The 15,728-nt window shown below is 42.8% G+C and overlaps 1 protein-coding gene across 1 annotated transcript; it reads left to right on the top strand.

Annotated features, from left to right (window-relative positions):
- PXT1 (peroxisomal, testis specific 1) lies at positions 258 to 15,703 on the top strand. The gene is given in 4 exon segments (XM_013977855.2): positions 258 to 1,032; positions 1,035 to 1,160; positions 10,958 to 11,088; positions 15,457 to 15,703. Coding segments are annotated over 4 exon segments (402 nt in total). The 5' UTR covers positions 258 to 992; the 3' UTR covers positions 15,562 to 15,703.

Genomic DNA, 15,728 nt, shown 5'->3' with positions numbered 1-15,728 from the left:
TTTTCTTCTTCTTCTTCTTTTTTTTTTGCTTTTTAGGGCTGCACCCTTGGCATATGGAAGTTCCCAGGCTAGGGACCAAATTGGAGCTGCAGCTGCCTGTCTAGGCCACAGCCATAGCAATGCGGGATCCGAGCTACATCTGCAACCTACACCACAGCTCATGGGCAATGCTGGATCCTTAACCCACTGAGCAAGGTCAGGGATTGAACCTGCATCCTCATAGATACTAGTTGGGTTCATAACCCTGATGAGCCACAATGGGACCTCCCTTCAATTGTTTTTCATAGTCTGACCTCTCTTATCCATTCCTTCCCTTTCCAGTAACTGCTTAGATTTGGAAGGTGAAATGGCAAGTCAAGCTGCGGCCAGCCTTTAAATAAGAGAACTAAGTGCACTGATAGACAATGAAAATCTTCAATTCTTCAACTTATTTGATGGGTGCTACAATACTAGAATAAAGGGCCGGGGGGGACTGGGCACAGGAGGATAGCTTTCATTAGTGTCTATAGAGATGGACCGTGTGTATACAGAGGATTAAAGAGGGAATACAAGACATCTGCGGAGGAGAACACACACAAATACACAAATAAGACAAAGAATGTGTTTCATTTCCATCCTTTCCTACCTGTCTAGTTTTTTAAATCTATTTTTCTTTTGGCTACAGTAATTTTTCTCTCTTCTTCTATGTGTACTAATTTAGACTGTTCACTTGATGGTATGTGGCTATTAAAAAGATGAAGAAAACTGCTGGGAGATGAGGATACTGGGTGGTGCAGCAAATCTAAAGACCAAAAAAACACAGAAAGACTTTCACTTAAGTTGAAGAAGATTGTAGAGAAAGATGACCCTGTTCCATTTTCCACCCAAATTCACTACCCTTTTCTATATGGGATAAAGCCTGCTTATGTTAGAACATCAGTGTTCATCTAACATATATACTGAGAAAAGGGGGAAAGCCTCTGAAAATTTATATCTTCCAACAGGGAAAAAACATGAAGAAAAAACATGATGCCATTGTTTGTGAACCTAAAGAATACTGAATCCCTCTCCCAAAGTAACAAATTGTTGCAAATCACTGTGGGTGAAATACAGTTTTCAGAAGGCTTACATGACTAGACTTGTCAGCTCCCAGCCAGTTCCAGCCATGTCAAGGAACCCAGGTAAGATATTATTTGTCTTAAACTAAGTTAAATATTCTACTTAGCATGTATTTTTCTTGGTATTGAGGACATAAAATTGGGCATTAAACAGAGTATTTAAACATTAACTGTGAGAAGGAGTGGTAAATCTATCCATCAAAGTTCTTCTGTGGTAAAAATCTAAAGCTGTCTTTGCTTCATGGTATAAATCTCTTAATATCTATTACCTCTGAATCACTGATGTGACAACTAATTAAGATGATTCCAAATCGGCTAAAATAGATCAAATTTATCTTTTAATAAAAACTCATCTTTAAATTTGACCCAAAAATCTCTGTATTGTTAAAGCAGGGAAAATTCAGTTTGGAGTCCTTCTTGATTTTTGTCACTATAGCAAAGAACATGAGAGAAAGATAAACTTGAAATTTTGTTTTGCAAAAATGTATGATTCCTAAATGTCCCAAAAATGTTAGGAAATTAAAGTGTTATGTTTTGAAAAACATTAAACATTCGGGTTAAATGTATGGGGTTTTGGTTTTAGACTTTTAGATTAAAAATATGCTAGACACCTGAAAGGAATTATTAAAACTAATCTCAAACTATTCTCCAATTTTAAAAGAATTACATGCCACTGAGAAAGCGGAAATTTCAAGGTCTCTTACCACCATGTCTAATACGGTATCCATTTTCTAAAAAGTACCTAATTGACTAAAATTTTGAATTTTCATCAGGGCGGGTGTCAACAATTATTTCTCAAAGCCCGAGACTTCTAGAACATATATTTTGTTCTTTTAAATTGAAACGTAACTCATACACCATAAAGTTCAAACTTTAAAGGAACACAATTCAGTGGTTTTTGTATGTTCACAAAGCTGTGCAATAGCCACCGCTATTCTAGAACTTGTATTTCGTGGTGAACCTTTTGCAATGTTTTCATTTCACTTTCATACCACTTAATCCTCACAGATCCTTCATGAAGCTGAGGTGCACGGTGGGCTCTTGCCACATCTACCCTCTAATGCTTTCCTAATTACACTTTCACCTCAAAAGCAGAAGCGAGGTGGAGAATTAATAATGCTACTACCTTTGAGTTAGAGAATTAACAGCTAACAACCTAATCTACGTGTTTCCTTGCCCGGAGTTCTGGTTTTACTATGTCCATAAAACCTTACTTGCGCCTCGCATTTTCGTCTGCTGCCCAACCAATGTGCATTCAAGGATTGCCAAACAGAAACGAGGGGACGCCCCCCAGTTAGGTGGCAGCAGACTCCTCCCACACCCCCCATTTCCTTCCCTCACTAGCTCACGGGGAAACAGCGCGTTTCTTCCCTTTTACTGTATCGCGGAAGAAGTGGGGAATGTGGAGACTGAGGCGGGGGCGATGTGAGAGGGACCGAGTTGTTAAAACGTCATGGAGAACCCTAAAGCCAGGGTAAGCTGAGGCTCCAGGCGGTAAACCCAACTGCTCAGTCTCCCGACCTCTCACTCAGGTCTGAAGGTAGGAATGAGCAATGCGCGCCACCGCGGGTGCGGGAGACCGCCTCCGGCTGAGCGCTGTGTGCACTTCTCATTGGTGACAGCCGCCCACGCGACCCTACTGCCAGCCCCGCCCCAAGCTCTTTTCCCGCCGGAGAGCTGGACTCCGAGCCTGCCCAGGTGCCAGGCACAGAGTACAGGACCCTGGGAAGCTCTCCTGCTGGGAACCTTAAAAATGGATGATGACAGATACACTGGATTACATGGATGGATGGATATATGATAGATAGGTAGATAGATAGACAGACAGATAGATAGATAGATATATACCCTAAATACTGCCCGAAGTAAAACTCTTACCTAGGAAGCTGATTATTGAGAAGGTCCCTTTCTCCTTTTAGTGGCTTTTTTGTCCAGGGTTGTGACACAGACTGTAAATGGACATCACAAGCTATTGTTGATTGAAAAGAGACTCGCTGAAGCCCAAATGTCTCTTACTTTGAGAACATCCACACTACACGTATGAACATAACTCCTTGAGGGAGGGAAAAAAAAAAACCCATAATATTTGAATGGGGAATTTAAAGACACTTCTTAGAAAAGTTGAGAGTGTGGGTAGGATTTTGGGAAGTCCAGAGCAATCATCCTGATGCATCATTTAAGAGAAATTAGACACTCTTGGGAAAACAAAAATAATTGAAAGCAGAAAGAGGCCCTGCCCACCTCTAAAAATGTTATAATTATTGATAGGAAAGGGCAGAATTCAAAATACATATGTATGCATACACATATTGTATAGGTAGTATAAATAGGATCTATTAATTGTAGACGTCAGTTATTCAAGTTCTTTCTCTCTTTGAGTGTGCTCAGATGCTCATTTTTGCCATGTGTGTGTGTGTGTGTGTGTGTGTGTGTGTTCTAAGGCTCATCGCCTCTCCCTTTCCTCCTCTAGATGGACATGTTTACTTTTTCAAATCATCCAAAAAAAAAAAAAAATACTAGGGCCTACCATATTCTAGGCACTGTGCTAGGTACTGGGGTGACAATAGTGAGTAAAAAATACTAACAGTGCCTCCCTTCCTGGAGCAGTCTGGTGAAGGAGGCAGGTAGCACATACAATGTTAATGTGAGAGAAGCTAAGAACAGCTCCAGATGCTATAATGGGGCTCTGACTTGGCAGGGAGGTTAGAGAAAGCTTCCTTTGAGATGTCACCCTGGACTGAGACGCGAGGGGGTTAAGGAGGGTGCAGGTTGCAGGCAGAGGGAGCAGCTCGTGTGAGGGAGAGCCAGTAGTCTATCCTCTTCCAAGGATTGCCCATCTCACCCACTTCCACTATGCATACCTGAATCTTGCCTCCTAGTTCTCAGAAGACACTTTTTTCATTCAGTTCTGAGTTTTTAGGGAGTAATGATAACCCATAGTTATTGTTAAACGTGCATTCTCATCTGTTATTTTACATAAGGAAAACATGCAATGATTGTAACAAAATCTAGATCATGATGTTTCTCAATAGAACTGAAAGTGCTATAGATATTCAAAGTGATGAGAGATCACATTATTTTGAAAGACTCAAAATAAGCATCTTAGGGAAAGTGATTTTTTGAGATATACTTTACAGGTAAGATTTGGTCAAATGGAGATTTGGTCAGTTTGGTTAGGGCATAAGGTTCAAGAAGAAGAGTAAGGAGGGTGAACAGATAAGTTGCAATTATTTTAAAGTCCTTGAAAATCAGTCCAAAGAGTTTGTAGAAAACTACATAGAAATGTTTTATTTAAGTTTTAAGGACTTTGAAAAGATGTTTTCCCCTTCTAAATTTACCTTGGAAAATTTAAAATCTATAAAAAAAGTTGCATGGATAAGTCTATGGTTACTCATATGCTGTTCACATGGTCTTCGCACAGAGTTACCTCTTTTTTTTTTTTTTTTTTTTTGCCACATTTGCTTTCTCTCTTCTCACACACACATACGACCATATACATGCACACACACTCATGCATGCATACACAGATGTTTTTCTTTGCTAAACTATTTGACATAAAGTCGCAGACATAACTAACTTCATCTCTAAGTAATTCCCCATATTGTCTCCTAAGAACAAAGATATTTTCTGCATAACCACAATACAATTATGACACTTCTGAGATACTTTTAAAATTAAAATTTGAATAATATTTATGTTAATAAATAAATAATTAAAACACACCACTTGGTTTTGATGGCTTGCAACAATGACACATTGTAAGTGCTGTATGAGTGTTTACGTAAAAAGATATTTTCATGAATATCTAAACTAAAGAATATGAAAAGGCATGTAGTGAAAAGTCTCTCCTGCATGTTCTATCCCCCCATCTGCTGCTCAGTTCCTACCATTTGGTCAGTGCCATTGTTCTTAGATTCTCAAGTATCCTTTCAGAGGTCTTTTATGTGAATATGAAAAATGGTGAATATAGATTTTATACCCTCTTCCTTTTTAGACAAAGATAGCATATTAAGCACACTGTTCTTGTTTTCTCACTTAACACAATTTTTTGGAAATATTTCTGCATTAATATGTACAGAGCTTTCTCATTCTTACAGTGGTATAATAGTCCACGGTGGGGATACACCATAATTTATTAAATAGTTTCCTACTAATGTACACTTGGGTTGTCTTTCAGTTGGTTAATACTGAAACCTGTTGCTACAACAGATAACCTTGAGCACATCTGCATTTGTAAAATTTGATAGATACATTGCCCCTCCACAGACGTTGTACTAATTTCCACCACCAATTGTGAGAGTGTCAAAAGGTTCCAAGAGTTTAGAATATGTGTACATTATTGTTGCTATCTTGCGACTTTAAATGAAAAGGGCAGCTGTCTTCAAGACAAACTAAAAGGTAGGGCTGTCCTGAGATAAACTGACAGGGTAGCCAACATTTTCCCTCCAACCCTCAGCTTCTATGTCCCATTCTCTCCACCCTCCTATGCATCTGCATCTTTATAATCATAATCAGCACTATCTGGGTGGGGCAATGAGCTAGGTCCCAGAGTTATGAAAAAGATACATATCCTCAAGGGTTTCACCGTTAGCTGGTCAGACACGCATAAAATAGAAATAGTTATTATGTTGAGTACCAGAATGCAAAACACCTCTCTTGCTTCAGGCACACTCAGTGCTCTGTTGCATCCTATTTCTAGGTCCTTCCTTCTCTGCCTCTTCACCTACCCAAGTGAGATACCCAAGGCTTGCTGGCATCCTTATAGCTCTTCGCTTCTCCCATTTGTCCATTACTGGAACTTATCCAATTTGTATTCCATCTTCCTACTGCAGATACTTGATTTTGTATTTCCCAGCTGACAATCAGTTGAAATAATAGTTCCAAGAGTTCTCGCTATGGTGCAATGGGATTGGTGCTGTCTGTGCAGCACCAGGATGTGGGTTGAAATTCCCAGCCCAGCACAGTTAAAGGATCTGGCTTTATGTAGGTTGCAACTGTGGCTTGGATCAGCGGCCGAAAAAGAAAAAAAAGGGAGTTCTCGTTGCAGCTCAGCAGAAACAAATCTGACTAGTGTCTATGAGGACGCACATTCGATCCCTGACCTCACTCAGTGGGTTAAGGATCCAGCAATTGCCACAAGCTGCGGTGTAGGTCACAGAAGAGGCTCAGATCTAGGCTCAGATCTAGCGTTGCTGTGGGTGTGGTGTAGGCCAGCAGCTACAGCTCTAATTCGACCCCTAGCCTGGAGAACCTCCATATGCCTCGGGTTTGGCTCTAAAAAACAAAAAACAAACAAACAAAATACAAATAACTTAGAAAAAAAAGAAAATAACTTGCAAATCATTATGCTTTTGATTGGCACGAGCAGGGCTGGCGCTCAACCCATTTTGCAGTTTGGAGGGTCTCACCACTCAGCTGCCCTTTCTTCTCTCTGGGCACCTTGCCTTTGGGGTGACTCTCAGCCCTCACTGGGAATCTCTCTCCTTTTCTTAGATAATTATCAAATTATCCTTGCTAGGCTGTTAACTATTAAGGTATCATTTCAAAATGGCTTGAGGTGAGATACTCTTGAAAACAGCAATAGAAACTGAAATGACAGGCAATATGGTTACAATTTTAGTCAAAGGGCCATCTATTTCACCTACTATTTAAGCCTCCTTACCCTTGGTTGAGGTGAATTAATGCACTGAGACCCTGGCCTTCCCTGTCCCCTTCTTTCCCCATCTCATCCCTCCCACTTTTTTTTTTTTTTTTTTTTTTTTTTTGCCACACCCATGACATGTGGAAGTTCCCAGGCCAAGGATCAAACTCTCACCTCAGCAGTGACAATGCTGGATCCTTAACCACTAAGCCACCCCTTAAAATCCCTTTTAACAACTGAGAAATCTGAGGCACAGAGAAGCTAAGAACAGGAAATTAGAAAGTTACTGAGTCTAGGAGTTCCTGTTGTGGCCCAGTGGTTAACGAACCTGACTAGTAGCCTTGCAGCTGTGGGTTCGATCCCTGGCCTCGCTCAGTGGGTTAAGGATCTGGCATTTCCGTGAGCTGTGGCGTAGGTTGCAGACATGGCTCAGATCCTGTGTTGCTGTGGCTGTGGCATAGGCCAGCAGCTGTAGCTCCGATTCGACCCCTAGCCTGGGAACCTCCATATGCTGCGGGTGCGGCCCTAAAAAGACAAAAAGAGACCAAAAAAAAAAAAAAAAGAAAAAGAAAAAAAAGTTACTGAGTCAAGACTGTCTCCTAAGTAAGGAAAGGATAAAAAATTTCTTTAGATCCAAGTTTAGGACTCTGGCCAGCTGGAAAGAGAATGCACATCAAGGTCATATAAATATTCTTTAGCTCCTGTTATACAACTCTAGGTAGCTTCCTGTTTTCCATTTCTATTAGTGACTAATTTTGGCTGCCTCAGGATTCCCCTCCTTCTCGGCAGAGGGTCGAGTTTTCTGCTTCATGTATAACACTGATGTCATCGGGGTAAACACCCGAATCCCCTCACCCGCTGTCAAAGGTTTCCCTCCACGAGCATCACATCTCATCGCTTTCTGTCCTGTCTCAAAGGAAGGACCTCCTTTCCTGTTCAAAATGAATCCTTCCACGTGTTTTCTTTCTCATTTCTCCTAAACCCTTGGGACTCTGCTTCACCAATCTTCCATTTTCCATCCCTCCTGCTCTAATTCCTCTCCTCAACCTACGAACCTGCTCAAGACTCAACTTAAGAGTATTCCTTCAACACACCTCTTCCTCTGGCTCCTGTCCATTCTCTCCCATCCTTCATCAGGGTACCTCTTGGAAGAGTTGTCTACACTCCCTGACGCCAACTCTAGTCTGGTAGCTCAAACTCAAATTTCGATGCTGTGAGCAAATTTCCTTTCATTCTCCATGTGTGACCAGTTCTCTTATACTTCAATTCTGGGTGATGCTAGCAATCCTTTTTAAAAGTGCAGTGTGTCCTTGGTAAGACACCTTAAGCCTTCCTGAGATTGACTAGTAGTTAAATGTAAGCACCATTTTTGGAAATTATATTCAGATTAGGTAACAATTGGACATTCAACTATAATACCTTTGATTGATTATGAGAGGGTGTGTCCTTGGAGATGGGGCAATTACTGTTGATCTTGAACTAGAAAGATTTAAATGTTAAAAGTGATTGAATTATTTTATTTTTTGGCCACGCCCATGGCATGTGGAAGTTCTCAGGCCAGGGACTGAACCTGCACCACAGCAGTCGACGCAAGCCACTGCAGTGACAACACCAGATATTTAAGCCACTGCTCCACAAGGGATTGAGGGAGTTCCCAATGTGGCTCAGCTGTAACGAACCCAACTAGTATCCCTGAGCACTAGGGTTCAATCCCTGGCCTTGCTCAGTGGCTTAAGGATCTGGTATTGACAAAAAACAATCAAACAAAAAAAGACGACAAACAGAAAAATGAATTTTATTTCATCACTCATCATACAGGTCAAGCACTGCAAAGTTTAACACAGAGGAATATCCTTTTGAAAAGAACTCTAAAACAAATCCTTTAGTTTATTTTTATTTATTTATTTATTTGCTTTTTCAGGGCTGCAGCTGTGGCATATGGAAATTCCCAGCCTAGGCGTCAAATTGGAGCTACAGCCACTGGCCTACACCACAGCCACAGCAACGCAGGATCTGAGCCGAGTCTGGGACCTACACCACAGCTCATGACAATGCTGGATCTTTAGCCACTCAGCGAGGCCAGGGATGGAACCTGCATCCTCATGGATCCTAGTAGGGTTCATTAACTGCTGAGCCATGAAGGGAACTCCCTCCTTTAGTTTAAACTTAAGGCACATTTTAATTTGCTTCATATTTGGACCATACACTTCCTGTATGAACTTTTATTGCTTTCTTGCCTCTCCTCTCCTCCCATGATTTCTTATGATATTCTCAAGTTTCCCCTGTTTTCAGCCATGCTGTCTCTTCCATCTAATCTCACTTTCCTCAGGGACTTCACTCCTAGGGCTGTTTCCTTGCTCCCATCTCAACACTCTCTCGGCCCCCCTGCACCATTGCCATCCGGAGACTTCCCTTCTCACGGGTTGGATCCATTTTTTGCTAAATCTTCTTTTTCTTGGTTTAGTCATACTCTGCTTGACTGCAATACTTCCTCAAGAGACTTCCTAAGAAATTATGTATGGGAGAACTACTCCGTGAATCCTTGCGTGTCTGCAAATGTCCTTATTCACCTCTCACAGACGACAGAGAATTAGATAGATGCAGACTTCTAGGGTGAAATGATTTTTAAAAGAAAAACCTTGAAGGCATTCATCGTTCTGCTATAATCTAGCATCCATTGTTGATGTGGAGTCAGTCACCAAATGAATCCATGTTTCCCTTTGGAGATTTTTAGCATCTCCTTATGCTTGGCATTTCGAAATTTCAGTGTGTTCTAGAGGGAAGGATTTTATTTCCCCATTTGCTGTCCTAAAATGTTGTGGGACTTTCTGTTTTCAACGGGACTTTCTAATCTGAAGTTTGGTGTCCTTTAGTTCTGGGAACTTGTTTTACACTGTCTTCATAATTTTCCCCCTCTATCTGTCTCGTTCTGATTCCTATCAGTTGCTGGTCTCTGTATCGCCTATCTTTTCTCATATTTTAACATTTCTGACTTTTTTTCTGAGTGATTTCCTTGACTTTATTTTTTTAAGACCATCAATTATATTTTTAATTTTGTCAATTGTATTACTGAAAATCTGAAAGATTTTGTTGTAGGATTCTTCTTTTTTCATAGCATTCTCTTTTGTTTCCTGAATGTAATATTTTCTTAAGTCTCTCTAAATGCACACAGTAAAAGTTGCAAATATTCTCTTCTTTTCCCTGAATAATATCTGTCTTCTTCAGGACTACTGTTTTGTTTATCTGGTATTTCTCCTTCAGTCTGTAATTCTTCTCAATTGCGTGGTGATCCTTTGTTATTTTAAAGAAACATGGACCAGCTAACTAGTGTGGGTTTTTTTCTGCTGTTATATGAGTGGGACTGTTTTTCCAGGTGGTAGCAGTAGTTAACACTTAAATAACATCTATCCATGTTTCAGGTACCATCCTACAAAGGCTAAATATATTAGCTCATTTAGTCATCTCAACAGCCCCTCTATGAGGTAGTTACTATGGTATCTTATTAAATTTAATATTCCATCAATTGTAAAATGTACCATTATTTTGCTTCCTACTAAGAAGGTAAACAATGCTTTACTACAGGAAATTTAAAATTAATATGTTGCTTGAATTATATTTCTACTGGACAGAGCTGATCTATTCCAATGCAAGGCTTTGCTTTTTGATGATTATTATACTGACGGGATTTCATCCTTCTCATTGTCTAAGGGTTTAGTGACTCGTAGTGAGTAACAGATAGTTAATGGAGTAATCTCTTTGAACTCTTTTTTTAATTTTTTTTTTTTTTGTCTTTTTAGGGCTGCAGCTGTGGCATATGGAAGTTCCCAGGCTAGGGGTCAAATCAGACCTGCAGGTGCCAGCCTATACCACAGCCACAGTGATGCAGGATCTGAGTTGTGTCTGCAGTCTACACCACAGCTCCAGGCAATGCCGGATCCTTAACCCACCAAGAGAGGCCAGGGACTGAACCTGCATCCTCATGGATACTAGTTGGGTTCGTTACCGTTGAGCCAAAACGGGAACTCCCTGAACTCTATTTCAAAACTGAAGTATAGCTGCTATACAATATTGTATGTTTCAGGCGAATAACATAGCAATTCACGATTTTTAACAGTTATACTCCACTTACAGTCATTATAAAATACTGGCTAGATTCCGGATGTCGTATAATGTATCCCTGTGGCTTATTTTCTCTGTGACCTCTTTTCTGTCAATGCAGATCACAACCCACCTTTTCAGCCCAAGGAGAATAGCACTGGCCAGAACCATCACGAGGAAGAAATAATCCACAAGCTGGCCATTCAGTTGAGAAACATTGGGGACAGCATCGATCAGAGGATGGTTCGAGAGGTGAGGCCTCAGTTTCCCCAGCAAGGGCCTGTCAGGGAAGAAGAAAGAGCAAAGAGAACAATGGCTGCCAAGTGACTGGGATGCCCAGGAATTAGCAGAACACACAGATTAATACTGCGCAGATTACCGAACATTAGATCTGAAAATTGTGAACCTGAGTGAAAGCCAGTATTTGATCTCATACCTGCTACTCAAAGCATGGTCCCTGTACTGGCAGCAGCAGCAGCATTTGGCAGCTGGTCAAATGTGCAGAATCTCAGGCCCCAGCCCACAGCGCTGGAATCTGAATTGACCATCTTACACATACCCTAGGAGATCTGTGCACACATTAACGTGTGAGCAATTCTGCTCCACACCCCAACCAGGATGCATGTTAGAATCACCTGTGGGGTTTTAAGAACTATAATGCCTGAGCCCCACCTTGAGAGACAGTGATTTCATTGGCATGAGGTTAGTCTGGGCATCAGTCAGTCACGAGAGAGAGAGAGAGAGAGAGAGAGAGAGAGAGAGAGAGAGAGTGTGTGTGTGTGGCTTTTTAGGGCTGCACCCTCGGCATATGGAGGTTCCAGGCCAGGGGTCGAATTGGAGCTACAGTCTGCCGGCCTACGCCACAGACACAGCAATGCCAGATCCAAGCCATGTCTTCGACCTACACCACAGCTCCCAGCAACGCCAGATGGTTAACCCACTGAGCAAGGCCAGGGATTGAACCCGAGACCTCATGGTTCCTAGTTGGATTCATTTCCGCTATGCCACGATGGGAACTCCCAGGCAGTCACTTTAAAAGCTCTCCAGGTAAATCTAAGGCTCAGTCTGGGAGGAGAACCTTTGCCTTAGATTGTGGTTATTATCCTTGAATCAACCCAGAAGTTATGATCAAAGCCTTGCTTCTTCTGATTTCTTTGTTTCTCCTAAGAGAAAACAAGAAAGAATAATGATTATTTTTTGAAATCTTCGGGGTGATGAAATACTCAGCCAACTTAGTTTTCCTCCAGAACAAGCTGTTCAGAGAGAGGATGATCACGTGGGACTCCGTTAGAGGGGTGGCTGCCTCAGAGCCCAACTTTCTGCCCTTAAATTCATCCCAGGACGGTACCTGTGCTGACTTCCTGTTGATCACTGCTACTTTCATCATGCTGACTTCAGGGAGTGCCAGACCACCTTCTGTGCTCTGGTCCCAGTGTGGCAGTACTCCGCCATTCCCTCAAAGAAAACATCCCCTGAGACAAAACAAATTGGGAGATCTTAGGAGCGCCCCTTGTGGCTCAGCGGGTTATAAACCCAAATAGTATCCATGAGGATGTGGGTTCAATCCCTGGCCTCACTCAGTGGGTTAAAGATCCGGCATTGCCATGATCTGTGACACAGGTCGAAGATGCAACTAGGATCTGGCATTGCTGCAGCTGTGGTGTAGACTGGCAGCCGCAGCTCCAATTCGACTCCTAGCCTGGGAACTTCGATATGCTGTGGGTGTGACCCTAAAAAGAAAAAAGAAAAAAAAAAAAAAAAGAATGGAAGGTCTCAACAATAATGTTACTCAGGAAACTATATCCAATCACTTGGGAAGATAATATGAGAAATAGAATGTGTATACATATGTATGACTGGGTCACTTTGCCGTACTGCAGACATTGACAACACTGTAAATCAACTATACTTTTAAAAAATTTTGGAGTTCCCGTCGTGGCGCAGTGGTTAACGAATCCAACTAGGAACCATGAGGTTGCGGGTTCAGTCCCTGCCCTTGCTCAGTGGGTTAACGATCCGGCATTGCCGTGAGCTGTGGTGTAGGTCACAGACACGGCTCAGATCCCGCGTTGCTGTGGCTCTGGCGTAGGCTGGTGGCTACAGCTCCAATTAGACCCCTAGCCTGGGAACATCCCATATGCCGCGGGAGCGGCCCAAGAAATGGCAAAAAGACAAATTAAAAAAAAAAATTTTTAAAGAGGAAAAAAGAAAACTAAAGCAAACTTAATGAAGGCAATTTACTAGCAAAGGTTTTAACAAACTGTTCCCTTATCTGTTGATCTGGAAGACAAGTTCACTAATTTCTAAATCAACTATAATTCAATATAAAAATTAATTTAAAAAGCAATAATATTACTAAAAGTAAGAAGGAAACAAACATGGACAAATAAAATGTTGATAGACCAATTTCAATAAAATATTTACTGAGTCCCGTGAGAGAGACTAACTGTAAAAGCAGATGGCTAGACTCTAGTCAGACAGGGATGTGGGTTCAAAGCAGGATCAGGAGACACTGAGTGATGGAGAGTGACTTTGATGGGCCATCAGGGAAGGCCTCTCTGGGGAAGCAATATTTGAGTGGAGACTGCAAGTGAGGGAGTAGGCTACAGGAGCACCTGGGGGAAATGTGTTCCGGAAAGAACTGAGAGTGCAAAGCTTTTGGGACAGGAACAGACTTAAGGAACAGCAAGGAGGCCAGAGTGGCTGGAATGGAGTGAGTTGAGATCTAGAATTGACCTCCTCTTAGAGGCAGTGGTAAGATGTCTGGATAGAAGGGAAGCTTCTGAAGAGGGAGGACAGGAGAGTGCCATGTGCTGATTCATATTTATTTAAAAATTTTTTTTTTAGGGCCACATCTGCAGCATATGGAAGCTCCTAGGCTAAGGGTCAAATCAGAGCTGCAGCTGCCGGCCATAGCCACAGCAACACTAGGTTCTGAGCCTAGTCTGCAACCTACACCACAGCTCTGGCAATGGCAATGGGGGATCCTTAACCCACTGAGTGAGGCCAGGGATCGAACCTGCAACCTCATGGATACTAGTTGGGTTCATTACTACTGAGCCATGACGGGAACTCCCAGATGTGCAGTTTTAAGGGAAGGAGGTCTTCTGAGTAAAACTTTGAGAGGGGGCAGGGAAGGGCTTGTGGAAATGGGGAGAGCAGTGAGGAGGTGGATAGAAAAGACCCGAAGCAGGATCCTGTCTGCCGTGTCTGAACAATAGCAAGGAGGCCAGGGCGCTGGAAGCTGAGTACTGGAGAAAGCAGCGAAAGGTACGGTCAGAGGGGAGGGTGGTAGGGCCTTGGGGGCCACTGAAAGGGCTGTTCTGAGTGAGGCTGCACCACTGAAGGTCCTTGAGCAGAGGGGCTGCATCTCAACAGTCCCTGAGGATGCTGTGCTGAGAACAGTGTGCAGGAGGGTAGGGCCAGGGCCAGCCCTTTGTGTTGGGCCCTCAGCCTTCTTTTCCCGATGCTCCCATATAAACAGTGGCATTTACTTACAGCTCCACAAAACTGCTGTAGTCTTTGTCCAGCTTTGCCCATATTAACTCCCGTCTTTACCATCTAAGTACATTCTTCTGACCCCAAGGCAGACGTCCTTGCTCCTTGAAGAGGACTAAGATCATGCTCTGGGAAGCCAGAGCAAGAGTCATCAGTTATCACCCCCTGCAAAGGGCCCCAAGCTGCTGATGCCCAAGATGGGAATACCCGTCCATAGGAACGCTTCCCAAGGTGGTGTGGAGGATATGGACATTATGGAACTGACCAAGATGGTCTTCCAATTCATAGAGCAGCCCCAGAAGCTTGTTTATGGCACTGATTGAATTAATATTTATGCTGAAGTTCTAATTTTGGATTATTTTATTTTTTATTTTATTTCATTTTTGCTTTTCAGGGCCACACTCATGGCATATGGAGGTTCCAGGCTAGGGGTCAAATTTGAGCCACAGACACAGCAACACGGATCCGAGTCACGTCTGCGACCCACACCACAGCTCACAGAGATGTGGGATCTTTAACCCACTGAGCGAGGCCAGGGATCGAACCTGCAACCTCATGGTTCCTGGTCGGATTCATTTCTGCTGTGCCACAACGGAAACTCCTGGATTATTTTTTTTACGGCTGCACCCAAAGTATATGGGCAGTCCCACACCAGGGACTGAATCTGAGCTGCAGCTTTGGCAACGCCAGATCCTTTAACCCGCTGCGTGGGCCAATGGGCCAAGCTTCCGCGGCAACCCCAGATGCCAGAGTTCATTTTTTTTTTTTTTTTTGCCATTTCTTGGACCACTCCCCACGGCACATGGAGGTTCCCAGGATAAGGGTCAAATCAGAGCTGTTCCCAGAATAAGGGTCAAATCTCCGCCGGCCTACGCCAGAGCCACAGCAACACAGGATCCAAGCCGCATCTGCAACCTACACCACAGATCACAGCAATGCTGGATCCTTAACCCACTGAGCAAGGCCAGGGATCGAACCCGCAACCGCATGGTCCCTAGTTGGATTCATTAACCACTGAGCCACGACGGGAACTCCTAGAGTTCGTATTCTTAACTCACTGTGCCATGGCAGGAATGCCTGTTGTTGGTTTTTTTGTTTAAACTTCTCTCTTCTTTTAAACAGGATTTTCAACAGGAAGGCAGAGCTCTCCTGGCTCAGTTTGTCTTAGTTTTTGCTGAAGGCGTGCACGTGTTACTGCGCTTTCTCTGGAATAACCATTTGATGTGAAAGGAATGTAAATGTCGTTCTATCCTCCAAGGAAACAGGAATCTCACTGGAGCAGGTGGGAGGAAGCCCCTCACCTGCCTCTTCACCGTTGTTGCTTTGTGCCCACTTTGTTGGAGAACTGTGGACCCACTGGCCATTCGTCTGTTCAGAACAACCATGGATGAGAT

The sequence above is a fragment of the Sus scrofa genome, chromosome 7, assembly GCF_000003025.6.
Source record: "Sus scrofa isolate TJ Tabasco breed Duroc chromosome 7, Sscrofa11.1, whole genome shotgun sequence".
NCBI lineage: Eukaryota > Metazoa > Chordata > Mammalia > Artiodactyla > Suidae > Sus > Sus scrofa.
This window is presented reverse-complemented; position numbering and strand designations above follow the sequence as displayed.